Consider the following 17,274-nt stretch of genomic DNA (forward strand, 5'->3'; position numbering starts at 1 on the left):
AAATCAAGATTTAGGATTCCTCTATTGTCATGTAGAGAAAATACACATAATTGTTTTCTTTTGTGTGCCCCTATCAAGTTGAGAAAGAGACGCAAGAGAGAGAGAGAGTCCCTTCAAAGGCATTGAATGTCCATGGATCCTGCTGCCTTCTCCCACGCCACTTCCTATGTTCCTGTAACCTCCATAGCCACACAGCCTCCTGTCCGGTCCAACAGTGAATCTAAGCTTGAGGCATCCATGGCACCCTCCTCAGTCCCTGGTTCCAAACCTCCAATGTGATTAAGAAGCTGTCAGCTCTGCAGGCCCTTCAGGAGCCCTGCTCATCATTGCACTTTCATAAATCCCGGTTCCAATCCCTGATTCCCATGAGCCAGTCTCTGACAGCCCACAGCTTCGTGTGGGTCTTTCGGCTGCTGAGTCTGCTCCTGTGGTCTCCCACCCTGTGGGTCATCTCCCAGGTTTCTCCTTAGTTTTTTAAAATTTAATTAAGACATACAGCGCACTTGTCCATCCTGCCCAATTAACCTACAACCCTCGGTATGTTTCAAACGGTGGGAGGAAACTGGAGTCCCCAAGGAAAACCCATGCATACCCGAGGAGAACGTACAAACTCCTTACAGACAGTGCGGGATTTGAACCCCAGTTCCAATCGTTGGTGTTGCAAAGGCGTTGCGCCAACCCCGCCGGCCCCTGACGTGAAGCCCGTTGGAAAATTTTAATCCATTGAACATCCTGAGCGGTTTTCTAGTATTTTCTGTACATTCTCCACACAGTGGCATGGGTTTCCTCCAGGTGCTCTGATTTCCTCTCACTGTTCAAAATCGTGCCAGTTGCTGTATGTCTAAATTTAAATTTTAAATTCTTGTCTGGATTTTTTAGTGTCAATGATAGAATATGAGACCAAACACAATATGCTGGAGGAACTCAGCTGGTCAAGCGGCATCAGTGGGAGAAGAATCGTTGATGTTTTGAGGCTGGTTAAATGTAGAAGAGGAGACCTGAGGCTTTTCTTTTTCTCCCACTGATGCTTCTTGACTCGCTGAGTTCCTCCAGCTGATTGTTTTTGGCTTCATTCTACCAATACTCTGCAAGCCCACCTTTAATGTGGATGAAATTGGTTAGATGTTTTTGGAAACTTTATCCTCGTGAATAAACTACATCCCTTCCTTGCGTTCCTGAGCATAGGTCAGCACATTCAGCTGTCTGGAGGATCGTTTGCTTACACCAGGAGGGAGCCCCTGGGTGTGTGCGTAGGGATCGGGGCATGGAATTACCCAATTCAGATCGCCTGCTGGAAGTCAGCCCCAGCTCTGGCCTGTGGTAAGATCATGTGTCGTCTTTCAAGCTGCCTCAAATCTATCCTCCAGCACGCAGGACTCCCACCTCCATTTGGAGATGCGCGGAAGTCTGAAAAATCTGGAGAAAAAATCAATCCGCTGCAGGAATTTAGCAGTCGAATAGCATTGTGAGGAAGGGGAAGGAATTGTCAATGTTTTGGGTTGAGATTCTTTGTCAAGACTGTGGAGAAAATAAGTAATGAGTCATCCTTCACCCCACTCTGGTTCACCACTTCCCCCCTCCTACCCACTCCTCCTTGTACTTATTGCCTCTCCTCTCTATGATCATTCTTTATGAAAGGCCTAGACCCAAAACCAACAATACTTTCACGTTCCCCCTACAGATCCTGCTTGAGCCACTTTGTTCACTGGACAATTCCTGTGGCAGATTGTTTCTTGCTGCAAGTGTTATTTCCTGTATCACCCTTTGCAATGATGAACGGCCTTCCTAACTACTTGCTGTATCCACCAGTAACGTATAGTTTTTAATGTACTTGTGGCTGCAGATCCATTTTGTACCATAACAATTTTCCTCCTTTTTTCCCTTCCAAAGTAGATATCCTTGCATTCCCCACATTTTATTCTGCGTGTCAACTCCTTCTCCACTCACTTCATCTAACTGTATCCCTTTGCAGGCTCTTTGTGTCCTGCTCACCCATCTGTCCTTGTGTTGGTACCATGTACCCAAACTAGTCATCCAGCTCAGTAATATAGATTATAAATCGTTGAGGCCTCAGTAATGATGCCTGTGTCATCCATAATTGCCCCATGTATTCTAACTCTGTTTTCTGTCATGTAGCTACTCCCCTACCTGGTATATTTTCCATGGCCTAAGCAGCTCTTGGCAGTGATCTTTTATGTGATACCTTGCTGAACGCATTCTGCAAATCTAATTGCGCTTCATGTGCCGATTTTCCCCAATTTTCACCCCTTTTGTAACATCCTCAACAAACTCTAGCAATTTGTCACCATAATTTCTCTTTTGTAAAACCCACCAACTTTCAAAGTTTGCATCTCATCCTACATAACCCAATAGAAGTAGTGAAGTCTATCCATTCCACTTCATACCTCAACAACCTCAATTGTTTCGCCCCCTTCTACTTTTCATTCTTCCAAATTTCAGAGATTATTTATCAAATTCCTGTAATCCTTGTACTTTAACCCTTTCAGTCAGGTACATCTATTCTGTGCTCTCTTCAAGGCCAACATATCCTTTCTAAGAATGGCAACGACAACAGCCGAGTGCCAAGAACTATTACTTGGCTCATTCCATTAGTTGAAATACATACAACAGCATTAGAAGAGCTTGTGCAGAAACAATCTTTTCTTTTTAATTTGTGTAAGAAATAATTTATCTTCCAAGGATGGCAATTACTTTTTGTAATGCATAATTTAAATCTGTCCCCATTCACAATGATCAATGTTTGGCAGAATGTCACACTGCAGCAGATGAATGTTATCCTACATCATCCAGGAACAAGTAAGTAATCTGCTGAATGCCAATAAGTTACTTTTCCTTCATAAATTTGAAACCACATCTTGGTTTTATATCTGGATGTAGTCTTGCATGATATTAAGTGGAAGGAAGTACTATCTTTTTTTACAGAGACTTAGAAACCTAAAAGCTTGCTGAAATACGTGCCTGCTGCCCAACTAGGAAATGCCATGGTGTTCAAGCCTTCACCCCTGACCCCTCTGACTGCGGTGATGCTGGCAGAGATCTACTCCCAAGCTGGGGTGCCGAATGGCCTGTTCAACGTGGTTCAGGGAGCCGAGGAAACAGGAAGTCTCCTGTGTAGACACAAGGGTGTGGCCAAAATTTCTTTTACTGGCAGTGTACCAACCGGGAGCAAGGTAAGGGCTTACTGGTTACAAGTGCAAACTTTGAGACACTTTGAATCTCTCCACAACACTTTGAAGCAAAGTTACTTTGAACTGTCCATCCAAACTTGCATTCCCTGCTTACATGTTCAAGATTATTACCATCTGACTATACATATAAACCAGATGAAGCAATGTTTGTCCAGAGCACACACATGCACACACAATAAATTAATAATAATCACATACATATGTAGAATTATAATGTAAAATAAATAGGTATAAGAATTCTGGAATAATTTACTCAATTTCATTAGAGACCGAAGGTTCATCCATCTCACATTCTGCAGGAAGAAGTTAGTTCCCAGCCTGGCTGTCCTGATTTAACTATAGAACAATTACAGCACAGTAATAAGCCATCTCAGCCCCTCTAGTCTGTGCCGAACCATTTTTTTTCCCCCAAGTCCCACTGATCTGCACTCAGTCCATTAGCCCTCCATACCTCTCCCATCCATGTAACTGTCCAAATTCTTTTTCAATGTTAAAATTGAGCCCGCTTTCACCACTTCAGCTGAAAGCTTATTCCACACTTCCACCACTCTGTGTGTGATGAAGTTCCCCCTAAACATTTCCCCTTTCACCCTTGACCCATGTCCTCCGGTTTGTATATAACTGACCCTCAGTGGAAAAAGCCTTTTACTCCGACTATTCCCCCTCATAATTTTAAAGACTTTGATCAAATCTCCCCTCTTATGTCTCCTTCTTGATGTTAGTGGGTCAAAGATACTGTGTGATGAATGGTAGGGGTCCTGACTAGTTCTTTAAGCCCTATTCAAGAAATGTTTCCAGTGAATGGCATCAATAGAAGAAGAGACCTCAACAACTTCTGATTCAATGCTTTGCAGCTACCGTACTGCACAATGATGCAGGCAAACAGGGGCATTCTCAGTTGTTCTCCTGCAAAATGTTGTCAAAATGGGAGGGGGGGGGGGCAGTAGCCTTGCCTTCCTCAATCCCCTTGGGAAGTGTAGGCACTGGTGCTCCTTCCTGACTAATGGGAAGATATCGTGATGAAAAGGGAGAAGGTCATTGAGTGCTGGGGCCATGAGGCTTGTGGCTGTGACCTTGTATTGAGTGATGGTGAACAGAGACCACAGGACAAGATGCCTCAGCTGCTCTTACACAGTTATTAGTGGTCACTTTTATAGTTTAGGGAGTGAGGTAAGAAAGTTAACGGCAAAATCTCGAGTTCCTCTTTTCTCCTTCCTTTTTAACATAGATCTTCTAGCCTGAAAAAGAGGCCCTCCAACCTAAGTTGTTCCTACAACCAAGTTGTCTGCTTAAGCTAGTCCCATTTGCTTGTGGTTTTGTTCATGTTCCTTTTATCCTTTCCTATCTGTCTGTGTACGTCTGAATGTCTTTTAAACTTTGCAATTACCTGCCTCCTCTGGCAGGTTTTTCCTCATACCGATCACCTTCTGTGTGTGAAGATGAGGTGGGAGGGGAAGAGATGTCCCTTGTGTCCTTTTACTGATGAGCTGGTACGGGGAAAGGGATGGCGACGGTTGCTTTCTTGTCAAACTCTGAGAAATAAATGTAGAGAAAATCAAAAGTGTGGATCTGGGAATCTTGAGCAAGCAAAGTGAAAGCTGAAGGGTGTCAGCTTCCTGGAGAGAAATGGCCATTCAGTGTTTTGCGCCTGGAGCCTTTGTTGAGGGCCCACAAAGGTTATGACCTGAGAAATTGGCTAATAATTTCTCTTCACAGATGCTGCCTGACCCACTGAGTCCTTTCTGCTTCACTTGGAAAAATAATTTATTCCAAGCTGGAAAATTAACATCTCAAGAAGTGCCATTGGATCCGAAAGGACCCAGATAAATGGCTGAATAGAAATGCAGATTTGTATGCAAATTGTTTGCCTACATACTTGCCTTGGAGTCCAAGGACCTCCATACTTGCCTTGGAGTCCAAGGACCTCCATACTTGCCTTGGAGTCCAAGGACCTCCATACTTGCCTTGGAGTCCAAGGACCTCCATACTTGCCTTGGAGTCCAAGGACCTCCATACTTGCCTTGGAGTCCAAGGACCTCCATACTTGCCTTGGAGTCCAAGGACCTCCATACTTGCCTTGGAGTCCAAGGACCTCCATACTTGCCTTGGAGTCCAAGGACCTCCATACTTGCCTTGGAGTCCAAGGACCTCCATACTTGCCTTGGAGTCCAAGGACCTCCATACTTGCCTTGGAGTCCAAGGACCTCCATACTTGCCTTGGAGTCCAAGGACCATGCAGGATTTGAGGATGTAATCTGGACTGACGATTCATTGCTGTGCAGAGGGATGGGAGTGTGCAATTATTGCAGGCAATGAATCTAAAATAAAACATGAATTCAGCTGAGCTTTATTTTCCTCCGCCTGGTATCGGTCCTCCAAGGTCAATAAGCCTTTCATTGATTGGCACAGTTGAAACGGTCCACTCCATGGACTGTAATACTAGGATTGGCCATCAGGAAGACTCCCATGACAGTGACATGGATGTTAATAATTGCACAGTGTTATTTAGAAATCTCCCTGGTATTTTAGCCAATATTTTCCCCTCAGTTACAACACCAAATAATAATTCCTCATGTGGAAGGGTGTGAAATTCCAAGTAGATTAAAATTAAACATGTTGTCTCTATTTCAAAGTAACTAGCTGCACCTGAACTATTAGAGTAATTGAGTCTTAAGGCACAGAAACAGACCCTTTGGCCCAACTCATCTTTGTGACCAAGTTGTCTCCCCAAACTAGTCCCATTTGCCTCTATATGGCTGATGTCCCTTTAAACCTTTCTCATACCTATCACTACCACATCCTCTGGCAGCTCAATCCAAATAATAGCCCTCTTTTCGAATTATCCTTCAGGGTTGCTGTATATTACCATTTAAATGCTAGTTCTCCAAATATTTCACCCACTAAGAACACTAACATTTGAATGTTATTCGATGGTGAACTGCTGAAATAAAATTGAGATGAAGAACATCTGATTAAGAATTCTTGAAGCATCGCAGATGTACATGGTTCTGAACATATGCTCTGCCTCCAGATCATGGAAACAGCAGCAGAAAGCATCAAGCACGTTACCCTGGAACTTGGCGGGAAATCTCCACTCATTATTTTTTCTGAATGTGACTTGGAAAATGCTGTAAAAGGTGCTTTGCTGGCTAATTTTTTGAGTCAGGGAGAGGTAGGTAAAATAAAGTATCTTTCGTCATTTTTGCCGAACCAGGAACATTAACTGTGTAAAAATGTAATTCACCTGTTGAGAACGAGCAGCAAATCCTCCAGGGGGCTGCTTAGTTGAGGACATCACCTTTTATTTCCATAGGAAGTAACTAGAATGCTCCTGGATAAAGGATTTGAGGGACTGAATGATATAACTATTCTATTGGACTGGTCCCTCAGTTCAGTACCGTTCCTGAGGTTTTTCTACTGGTGTGGAGCTTGAATCCAAGACTTTCTTTCCCATGTGAGAATGTAAACACTGAACCAACACTGGAAGGTAATTTCCATTAAATCTTATTGCATTCTGCCATATTATTCAGGTATGCACCAATGGCACCAGAGTGTTTGTACAGAGGGATATACTCTCAAAATTTTTGAAGAAGGTAGTGGCAAAGACAAAGGAAATAAAAATTGGAGATCCCCTGCTTGAAGGTACCCAAATGGGAGCACTCATCACTCGGCCACACCTTGATCGTGTGCTGTCCTATGTGAAACAAGCCAAGGATCAGGTAAGCAAGCATATTTTTGAGGATGTAACTAGTAGAGTAGATAAGGGAGAACCAGTGGATGAGGTATATCCAGACTTTCAGAAAGCTTTTGATAGGTCCTGCTCTGGTGATTAATGTACAAACTTAAAGCACAAAGCATAGGAGGTATGATATTGAGGTGGATGGAGAATTGGTTGACAGATAGGAAGCAAAGAATAGGAATAAATGGGTTCTTTTCAGAATGGCAGGCAGTGACTAGTGGGGTACCACAAGGCTCAGTGCTGGGGCTGCAGTTATTTACAATATATATCAATGATTTAGATGAGAGAATAGAAAGCAGCAACTCCAAGTTTGCAGATGACACAAAGCTGGGTGGGCAGGGTTATCTGTGTAGAGGATGCAGGGTGACTTGGACAAGTTAGGTGAGTGGGCCAAGGCATGGCCATAATGTGGATAAATGTGAGGTTATCCGCTTTGGAGGCAAGAACAGGAGAGAAGATTATTACCTAAATGGTGTCCAATTAGGAAAAGGAGAGATGCAACGAGACCTAGGTGTTGCTGTGCACCAGTCATTGAAAGTAGGCATGCAGGTAGTAAGGAAAGCAAATGGTATGTTGGCATTCATAGCAAGAGGATTCGAGTACAGGAGCAGAGAGGTTTTACTGCAGCTGTACAGGGCCCTGGTGAGACCACACCTGGAGTCCTGTCCTTGTATTGTGTACAGTTTTGGTCTCCTTATCTGAGGAAAGACATCCTTGCCATAGAGGGAGTGCAAAGAAGGTTCACTAGATTGATACCAGGGATAGCAGGACATGCATATAAAGAAAGGCTGGATCAACTAGACTTATACTCGCTGGAATTTAGAAGATTTTGGGCACTGTAGTCCAGTTCTCTGGTGTTTACCATGTTGCCAAAACTGCCTTAAAGCTCTCAATTTTCCACCCCTGCTATGTTTCCACATTGTGGTCTATCCCTTCCATTGTGGTCTACATTTGTGTGGTTTTCATGCCACCCTTAGGTGGGTTATGAAATGTCTTAAAATGGGTAGTTACTCTGCTCCATTCAACTTGTTATTGGGTTGCATGGGTTAAATATTTAGTTAATTGGGGGAAAAGAAATGTAAATGATTTTTCTAATGATATCCTTGTGGTGTATGTACAGGAGCAAGTCTAGGTGTGAGTATGATACATTCCCAATTCTTTATTTTTAGGGTGCAAATGTTCTGTGTGGTGGTGATCTGTTCGTTCCTGCTGACCCAAAACTGAAAGATGGATATTTCATGAAGCCGTGTATCCTAGGTATTGTGGTCTAATGCTGAAATTAAGACTCAGAGTATCTATAAAAATAGTTTAGCAGGCAAGTTATGATGATGCAACTGGATAAATGAATAGTGAAAAACAGGGTACATAATGCATGTAGTGACCCACCCAGCGCAGTTGGGTCTTCAGCAGCATGGATTCGATGCTTGCAGACTCTGCCAGTATGAGTACTTCGATCCTTCCCAAGATCATGTTATATGGCGAGCTCTCCACTGGCCATCGAGACAGAGGTGCACCAAAGAAGAGGTACAAGGACTGCTTAAAGAAATCTCTTGGTGCCTGCCACATTGACCACCGCCAGTGGGCTGATATCGCCTCCAACCGTGCATCTTGGCACCTCACAATTCGGCGGGCAACAACCTCCTTTGATAAAGACCACAGAGCCCACCTCACTGACAAAAGACAAAGGAGGAAAAACCCAACACCCAACCCCAACCAACCAATTTTCCCTTGCAACCGCTGCATCCGTGCCTGCCTGTCCCGCATCGGACTTGTCAGTCACCAACAAGCCTGCAGCAGACGTGGACATACCCCTCCATAAATCTTTGTCTGCGAAGCCAAGCCAAAGAAAGAAAGAATGCATGTAGTTAAACAAGGAAGTCTGCAGTTTGTGATTCTAGTTCAATACACAAAAGTGCTGGAGAAACTCAGCAAGTCATGCAGTGATCCTTGTATAGCAAAGATAGGCAACTAACATTTTGGGCCTGAGTCCTTTGTCAAGGCATGAATATGTTGTCTTTTTTTTTAATGGTGGAAGAATTAGTGAACAGTAAGGTTTAGAGGAACCTGGATGCTCTACCTAGTGAAGAGTGTAAGGAGTTATGAGGGCAAATGCCACGCTGTCCTTTGCTGTAGGATTGTCAGAATACAAGAGTAAGCAAGTCTCGCTGTAGTGGGCTGGAGCTGTGTGTGGCTTTTGGGCTTGTACAGGTACACAATCCTTTATCCGGACATCTAAATTTCGGAAAGCTCCAAAATCCGGCAAGTGGGGAGAGACTGGCAGCGTGAATTGGGCAGGTGGGAGACTGGCAGCGCAACTTGAGCGGGCGAGGGAGAGAGACTGGCAGCGCGAGTCGGGCGTGCGAGGGGGGGGGGGACCAGCAGCGCAAGCCGAGCAGACGAGAGACCAGCAGCACAAGTCGGGCGGGTGAGAGACCGGCAGCGCGGGTTGGGCGGGCAGGAGGGGGGAGACTGGCAGCACGAGTCGGGCAGGCGAGGGGGTGGACCGACAGGGCAAGTTGGGCAGGCGAGGGGGAGAGACCAGCAGCGTGAGTCGGGCGGGTGAGGGGAGTGGAAGACGGCAGTGCAACTGGAAGGGGGTGGGGGTGGATACGGCAGCACAATTCGGATGGGTTTAAATCTGACTTTCCAAAATCTGGAAAAATCCAAAATTCGGGACACACTGTCCCCCAAGGGTTTCAGATAAAGGATTGTGTACCTGTACATGCAGCAGGATATGTGTACATAGAAGCAGTGTAGCATAAATTCAGCAGATTAATTCCCACTATGTGGGGTTTCTTCTTGAGGATGGTCTATTGTATTTCAGTGAATTAGAGGTGATCTTGTTGAAAATACAGGATTCTGTCAGGGTTGAGTAGATGGTGAGAGGCTATTGCTATGGTTAGAGAATCCAGGAATGGTCACCGTTGTCCAGGAACAGGGGCTCAGCTATCTGTGGCGACCTTGAGGAGAGAGTGGTTTCTTCAGAACATTGTAAATCAGGATGGAGGATATGGAGGATGACTGGCATCCACTCCTGTTAAGTAGGTTCTGAGATGATCGATGAGGCCAACGTGGGTACCAGAGAAGGTGCATGATGGGTGCGGGTTGTGCCTTCCTTCTGTCACTCATGCAAGGCTTCATTGTGTTCCCAATGCATGGACTCAAGGATCTTAATACCATCTTGAATGGTTATGGGACGTTTAAAAATAAGAATGTTGTTTTACTTTTCCAAAGAGGATTTTAACATATAAATTTAAATTTTAGACATATAGTAACAGGACATTTCAGCCCATGAGTCCGTGTGGCTCAATTTACACCCAATTAATCTACACCCCTGGTACGTTTTGAAAGGTGGGAGGAAACCTGAGCCCCTGGGGAAAACCCAAGCAGACACAGGGAGAACGTTCAAACTCCTTACAGACAGCGCGGGATTTGAACCCCAGTCCCGATCACTGGTGCTGTAAAGGCACTGCACAAACTGCTACACCAACCATGCTGCCCTTGCCAAACGTGAACATTTTCCTCTCTCTGCTTGGTAATCTCCCCCTGTGACAGAACAGAATGAAGGAAAATCTGTATTAATAGTCTTAGGCTGAAATTGAAAGTTTTGGATATATTCCAAAATGAAATATCACATCTCTAAATTAATCGTTTAATCCCACTGCCTTGAAGCTGTTGATGTAAATTCACAAACTGGCAATTTGAATTCTGTCTTTTCCTGGTAATGTGAAGACATGCAGCTCTTTTTACTTGAGAAATGACTCAACCTGGACCATTCATAATTGGCACTGCATGTGTATTTGCAGGAGACTGCAGCGATGAAATGATCTGTGTTAAAGAGGAGATATTTGGACCTGTTATGTCAATACTGCCGTTTGATACCGAGGATGAAGTTGTACAGAGAGCAAATAACACCAACTTTGGTCTGGCAGCTGGAGTATTCACTAGGTACGGAGATCCCCTTCTCTTCCAACTCTAAGCCATTGAATTAATGGCATATTGGAATGAGATTCCGTGTTTAGTCTCTAATATCCACCTTGATACCCTTACTAGGAAGGGTGTGTGTTAACCGTTCTGAGTCGTAGGAGTGACAACGGGATGGCAGCCAGAATCCCCAATGTATCCAACTGTTACAATGGCCTGTGGTCATCCCGAGTCAGACCAGAAGTGAAAAATCAGTACAAACACTTTATTCCATTACATCTTTGGATATTATTAACTCCAGCGATATAAGATTGTTATTTTTAAAAATTTCCCTCACACTTAAATTTTGACATACAGCAGTAACAGACCCTAGTTGACCATGAGCCTATGCACCCCACCCCCCGCCCCAGTACACCAATTAACCTACAATCCCCATAAGTTTTGAAGGGTGGGAGGAAACTGGAGTACTTGGTGGAAACCCACAGAGAGAATGTACAAACCTCTTAGAGACAGCACTGGATTTGAGTGTGGGTTGCTGGCTCTCTAATAGCATTATGCTAACTGTGCCACCATCTTGATAGGATTGGGTTCCAAGATGGCCACAGTTTGGACAGAAAATTAAAATGGGTCATATTGGGCTCGACAGCGCTGAAATATACACATCCCAGGGAAGTAAGCATCTTTACCAGGAATTCAACAAACGGTTTTGCAGTTGGAAGATGATGTGTGTGTGTGTGTGTGTGTGTGTGTGTGTGTGTGTGAGGGTTCAACTTTATTGGTGACATTTAGCAGCTGTATGTTTTTCCAGAGATTTGACTCGAGCTCATCGAATGGCAGCTGCTCTTGAGGTAGGAACGTGTTTCATAAACAACTACAACGTCACCCCCATTGAGATCCCCTTTGGAGGATACAAAATGTCAGGTATGCATCACTTTGCTTTTCTGGAAAGACTTGTTTGCAAACACATTTTTGAACTGTAATTGCAACTCTTTTGTTGCAGGATTTGGAAAGGAGAATGGAATAGCAACAGTGGAGTATTATACACAATTAAAAAGTGTCTATGTGGAAATGGGAGACCCAGATTGCCCCTACTAAACTGCAACGGTCTCATCCCTTCCTGAGTTCAATCTCTTGGTAATGATATAAAACTAGTTAGTGCAGGCTAATCAGAAGCAGTAATAATTAATTTACAAATAACATTTAGGCTCTACTCTCAATTTGTTCAATTTATCATTGTTTGGACCCATTGTAAAATCTTGCTAATATTTACTAAAACCCTTAAATAAATTTGTAAACCTGTCTTTAAGCCTTTTCACTTTTTTCTTACTGACTATTTCACACTAGACTAACAAGCTGTACTGAAAAAATTTGAAAATCAACATAATCACCGTCTTGGAGCCACTACAAGGCAAAAATCGGGGTAATTTTGTTTTTAAGATTTTAGCATTGTAATACATCTGAACTGACCAGCTGGTCTAGCAAGGTTATTGGCATCCAATGATAGGCAAGCTTGTGGCAATTCCTTAATATCTCTGCTGAGGATTCTGACGGGTCTAATCTTGAACAGGTACAGCAATTTGGTCACATCAGAACTAGCTAATGAAATTGTGATTCACCATTTTGAATAGCAGGTTATTGACAGCCTACTAAGTGCAGGAAAATGTCACTAGAAACCGAAATCTATAGCACAGGAAACAGGCCATTCGGCTCTTCTAGTCTTTGCTGAAATATCATTCCGCTAGTTCCACTGACTTGCACCCATTCCTATCCATGTATCTATCCAATCAGGCCTGGCGCTACCATTAAGCCAAACAGGCATCCCGATCGGAGAGATTCCAACAGCTCCAGCACCTCTGCGTAATGAATGATGTGGTCCTGACTAACGCACTATAACCATGTGTGTTAGTCTGATAAGGTGTAGGGAGGAAGTGGTGTAAGGCAGATCGAACGTCACATCAGGTATTGCACACCCGCCCCCCTACCCCCCCAACCTAGCCCGGCCTAAAGTGCAAAATAGTCTGGCATCAATTCTATAAAATTTAAGAGTGAGTCTGCATTTACTATGTCAGATGGCAGCACGTTCCAAATCCCACCACTCTGAGTTTACAATGACCTCCAAACCTTTCACCCTGAAGCTATGTCCTTTCATTTTTATCTCTCTGAACTAAGTGGAAAGAGCCTACTCATATTTACTGTCTATTCTCCTCATAATTTTGTAATCCTCTATCAAATCTCCAGTCATTCTTCAACCCTCTAAGGAATAAAGTCCCAACCTGTTTAATCTTTTCCTGTAACTCAACTGAAGACCCGACAACATCCTAGTAAATCTTATCTGCATTCTTTTGATCTTATTGATATCCTTTCTATAATTTGGCGACCAGAACTGCACACAATATAAGTAGTCCTCAACTTATGACCTATGTGAATTATACATACGAACAGTTTTAAAAAATGTACATATGCTGAGAGGTTCACATGTTGAACTTTTTTGAAAAAATTATTTCAATATCCAATTAAGACATGTGAATCTGAGTTATGACCAATTACAGTTATAAGTTGAGGACTACCTGTACTCCAAATTTGGCTTCACCAATGTCTTATACAACCTCACCATATCACCCCAACTCCTGTACCCAATACTTTGATTTATGAAGGCCAAGAAGCAAAAAGCTTTCTTCACAATCCTGTCTGCTTGTGATCCCACTTTCAAGGAATTATGTATCTGAATTCCCAGATGCCTTTGTTCCTCCACACTTCTCAGACCCCTATTTACTGTGTATGTCCTACCTTTGATTGTCCTTCCAAAATACATCACCCCACACTTGTCTGCATTAAATTCCATCTGCTATTTTTTGTCCCATTTTTCCAGTTGATCCAGATCCCTCTCCAAACTTTGAAACCCTTCCTTGCTGTCCATAACGCCTCCAATCTTAATGTCATCAGCAAACTTGCTGATCCAGTTTCCCACATTATCATCAGGATGGAAGCCTGTGATGAGTGGTGTGCCTCAGGGATCGGTACTGGGTCCGCTGTTGTTTTATCATTTATATTAATGATTTGGAGGAGGGGGTGGTTAACTGGGTAAGCAAATATGCAGATGATACGAAAATTGGGTGCATAGTGAGGAAGGTTTTCTTGGATTACATAAGGATTTGATTTGTTTGGAAAAGTGGGCTGAAAGATGGCAGATGGAATTTAATGTAGACAAGTGTGAGGTGCTGCATTTTGGAAAAAATAACCAGAATAGGACTTATGCAGTTAAGGGGAGGGCATTGTAGAGGAATCTTGGGGTTATGGTACGGAGGTCCTTGAAGGTGGATTCCCATGTAGACATGGTGGTTAAGAAGGCTTATGGATGCTGGCCTTCATAAATCATAGTGTAGAGTATAAGTGCTGGGAAGTGATGCTGTGACTTTAAGGCATTGGTGAGGCCAGGTTTGGAGTATTGTGTTTAATTCTGGTCTCCAAATTACAGGAATGATATAGATAATGTGGAAAGGGTGCAGAGAAGATTTACAAGGATGTTTCCTGGTTTACAACCTCTACAAGATTGAAGAGGTTAGGACTTTATTTATTGGAATGGAGAAGGTTGAGAGGGGATTTGATAGAGGTGTTTAAAATTATGAAGGGAATAGATAGACTAGATGCAAGTAGACTCTGAAACAAGAGGACACAAGTTGAGGGTAAGGGGGAAACATTTTAGGAGAAACATTAGAGGATGCTTCTTCTCTCAGAGAGTGGTGGCTGAATGAAATAATCTTCCGGAGGATATAGTTGAGGCAAAGTCAGTTCTTTCATTGAAGAGGAGGCTGGATATATTCATGGATAGGAGGGAGTTGGAGGGTTATGGGCAGAGAATAGATGGGGGGATATGGCGGAGTTGTTTGAGTGAACCGGCGTGGACCTGAAGGGCCGAGATGGCCTGTTTCCATGCCATAAAGTGTTATATGGTTATAAGTTAACGGTAAGGAGACAAAACTTTTGAAAAAATGTTAGAGGATGCTTCTTCACTCAGAGAGTAATGGGAGAATGGAATGATCTTTCAAAGGAGATAGTTGCAGCTGAGTCCTTTCTGTCATTTAAAAGAAGGTTGGATGTGTACATGGATAGGAGGGGGTTGGAGGGTTATGGGAGGTTAGTGGAGTTGTTCAAGTGAACCGGCGCGAACTCCTAGGGCCGATATGGCCCTTTTCCGCGCTGTAAACTGTTATATGGTTATTTAACACAGTTCTCCAGTCTGAGAAGAAATCATCTACTACCACTCTCTTTCTTCTCCCATGCAGCCAATTTCAAATCCATTTTACAACCTCTCCATGAATACCAGGGTCTGAAATAACGTCCCAAGCGGGACCTTGTCAAAGGCCTTTAACCTGTTCATGCAGACAACATCTACTTTCTTTGTAAACTCCTCAAAACACTACAAGATTCGTTAAGCATGACCTACCACACCCAAAGCCATGCTATCCTTAATCAGCTCTTGTGTATCCTACAACACCCTCCAATAATTTACCCACTACTGATCTCAGGCTCACCGGTTTGTAATTTTCTGGTTTACTTCCAGAGCCTTGTTTTTTTAAAAAAAAACAGGCAACTTGAGCTACCCTCCAATCCTCTGGCACCTCACCTGTGGCTAAGGACATATTAAATATTTCTGCAGGGCCCCTGTAATTGCTAAACTAGTCTCCCACAAGGTCTGCAGGAATATCATGTCAGGCCTGGGAGTGGGCGGGGTGATTTATCTACCTTTATTTGCTGTAAAGCAGCAAGCACCTCCTCTTTAATCTCTATATGTTCCATAACACGACTGCTTGTTTCCCGAATAAATACTGATGCAAAAAAAATCTCCCATCTCATTAGGCTCCGCACATAGACAACCACTCTGATCTTTCAGGGGAACAATTTTTGTCCCTTACTATCCTTTCACTCTTAACATGTAGAAACCCTTTGGGGTTACCTTCACATTATCTGCCAAAGCACACTTGTGTCTTCTTTGTGCCTTTGTAATTGTATTCTCTTACATTTTCTATACTCTTGTACCTCATTTGCTCCTTGTTACCTATACTTGATGTGCATCTCTCTACCTCTTTACCAGATTACTGATTTTATGTTTAGGCACCTTTTCTAACCACAGGCAATTTAGGAGTGTGTGGTTAAATTTTTGGATGAATGGAGAAAGCTAGATTATTAATCACTGTGTTTCGATTTACACCAATCAGGAAAACAACAATGTCATAACTTCATTTTATAAAAGGTTCAATGTACAAATGTCAGAAGCAAATATTTTGCTATTAATGAGTTACATAGAGTTCTGCTAATCTAATTTATTCAGACTTGGAATTTTATGACAAATCCTCCCATGGCCACCTTCGCACCACTTCAGCTGGTGAAACCCGAACGACATTGCAGTCCCCATGAGTCCCAGGAGAGCCAGTGAACCAAATCCACCACGAACTCTCCTACTGGGATCTAAGAGAAAGAAACAAGATAGTCAATGTTAACCTAGGAAGAGATTACTTTGATGTTCGATGTTTTAAATGTCATCTTCCCTTTCTTAAAGTTGATTACAAAAAGTTTATTTTTATTTAATTTTGAAGGTAAGGGTATGACTTATAAGCAGATTGTTAGTTTTGGATTCATACTCTGGAAAATAAAGATGAACTCACTATCTGTTTGATGATTGTACAGGTGCCTAATCTTTTATCTGGAATTCTAAAAACCGGCAACCTCCAAAAACTGGTACTTTTTTCAGTGTTTGACATCTGCTTAAAGATGGAGTTTGACAGAGGGAAGGGATGGGGAAAGGGGGAATAGGACTGAAATCAAAATGATTCCAAAATCCAGAAGATTCTGAACAACAGGAGGTGTCCAATTAAATAGTTAGGTCCCTGAATACTCATTCATTTCCACATTACTTCTGTAAACAGTTGGATTTTCGGAAGTCTAACCAGACCTTCAGCAGATTAATGAAACAGAAACACTAAACTGTGTTGGCCTGCTGCTGATGCATCATCTCGTCTTTTATCAAGAACACAAGACAAGATGTAAAACTTAATCTAAATCCTTCACATAATGTTCTGTTTAGAGAATGATAATTGCGTTCAGCTGCCAGTGACCAAGATTCCAGAATAAGTAAGAGGTTTTTTTTATATAAAAGAGATACAACACAGTAACGGGCCCAAATATATCTATGTGGGAATAAACCCACATAGATACAGGTAGAATGTACAAACAGCAGCAGATTCAAGCCTAGGTTACTGAAATAGTACAGCCGTTAATGCATCACTAAGTTCTTGTGCAAAAGAAACACATCATGCAAGCTGCTGGAGGGATTCAGCAGGGTCAGGGCAGCATCCACAGAGGTGAATGTACAGTCAACGTTTCATGCCAAAACCCTGGTTTGTC

The 17,274-nt window shown here is 42.9% G+C and overlaps 2 protein-coding genes across 2 annotated transcripts in view; one reads left to right on the forward strand and one right to left on the reverse strand.

Annotated features, from left to right (window-relative positions):
- The window catches only part of aldh9a1a.1 (aldehyde dehydrogenase 9 family, member A1a, tandem duplicate 1), a 39,519-nt gene extending 23,202 nt beyond the window's left edge, over positions 1–16,317 (forward strand). Inside the window, exons 4-11 of the mRNA XM_069937768.1 lie at positions 1,186–1,320; positions 2,995–3,191; positions 6,241–6,381; positions 6,740–6,928; positions 8,118–8,205; positions 10,755–10,896; positions 11,681–11,793; positions 11,873–16,317. Of these exons, the coding sequence (XP_069793869.1) occupies positions 1,186–1,320; positions 2,995–3,191; positions 6,241–6,381; positions 6,740–6,928; positions 8,118–8,205; positions 10,755–10,896; positions 11,681–11,793; positions 11,873–11,967 (1,100 nt within the window). The 3' untranslated portion in view covers positions 11,968–16,317. The remainder of the gene's footprint in view (positions 1–1,185; positions 1,321–2,994; positions 3,192–6,240; positions 6,382–6,739; positions 6,929–8,117; positions 8,206–10,754; positions 10,897–11,680; positions 11,794–11,872) is intronic.
- Positions 16,100–17,274, reverse strand: part of mgst3a (microsomal glutathione S-transferase 3a) — a 32,566-nt gene continuing 31,391 nt past the window's right edge. Inside the window, exon 6 of the mRNA XM_069937769.1 lies at positions 16,100–16,338. Coding sequence (XP_069793870.1) covers positions 16,184–16,338 — 155 coding nt within the window. The 3' untranslated portion in view covers positions 16,100–16,183. The remainder of the gene's footprint in view (positions 16,339–17,274) is intronic.

Source organism: Narcine bancroftii, chromosome 5 (assembly GCF_036971445.1).
Source record: "Narcine bancroftii isolate sNarBan1 chromosome 5, sNarBan1.hap1, whole genome shotgun sequence".
NCBI lineage: Eukaryota > Metazoa > Chordata > Chondrichthyes > Torpediniformes > Narcinidae > Narcine > Narcine bancroftii.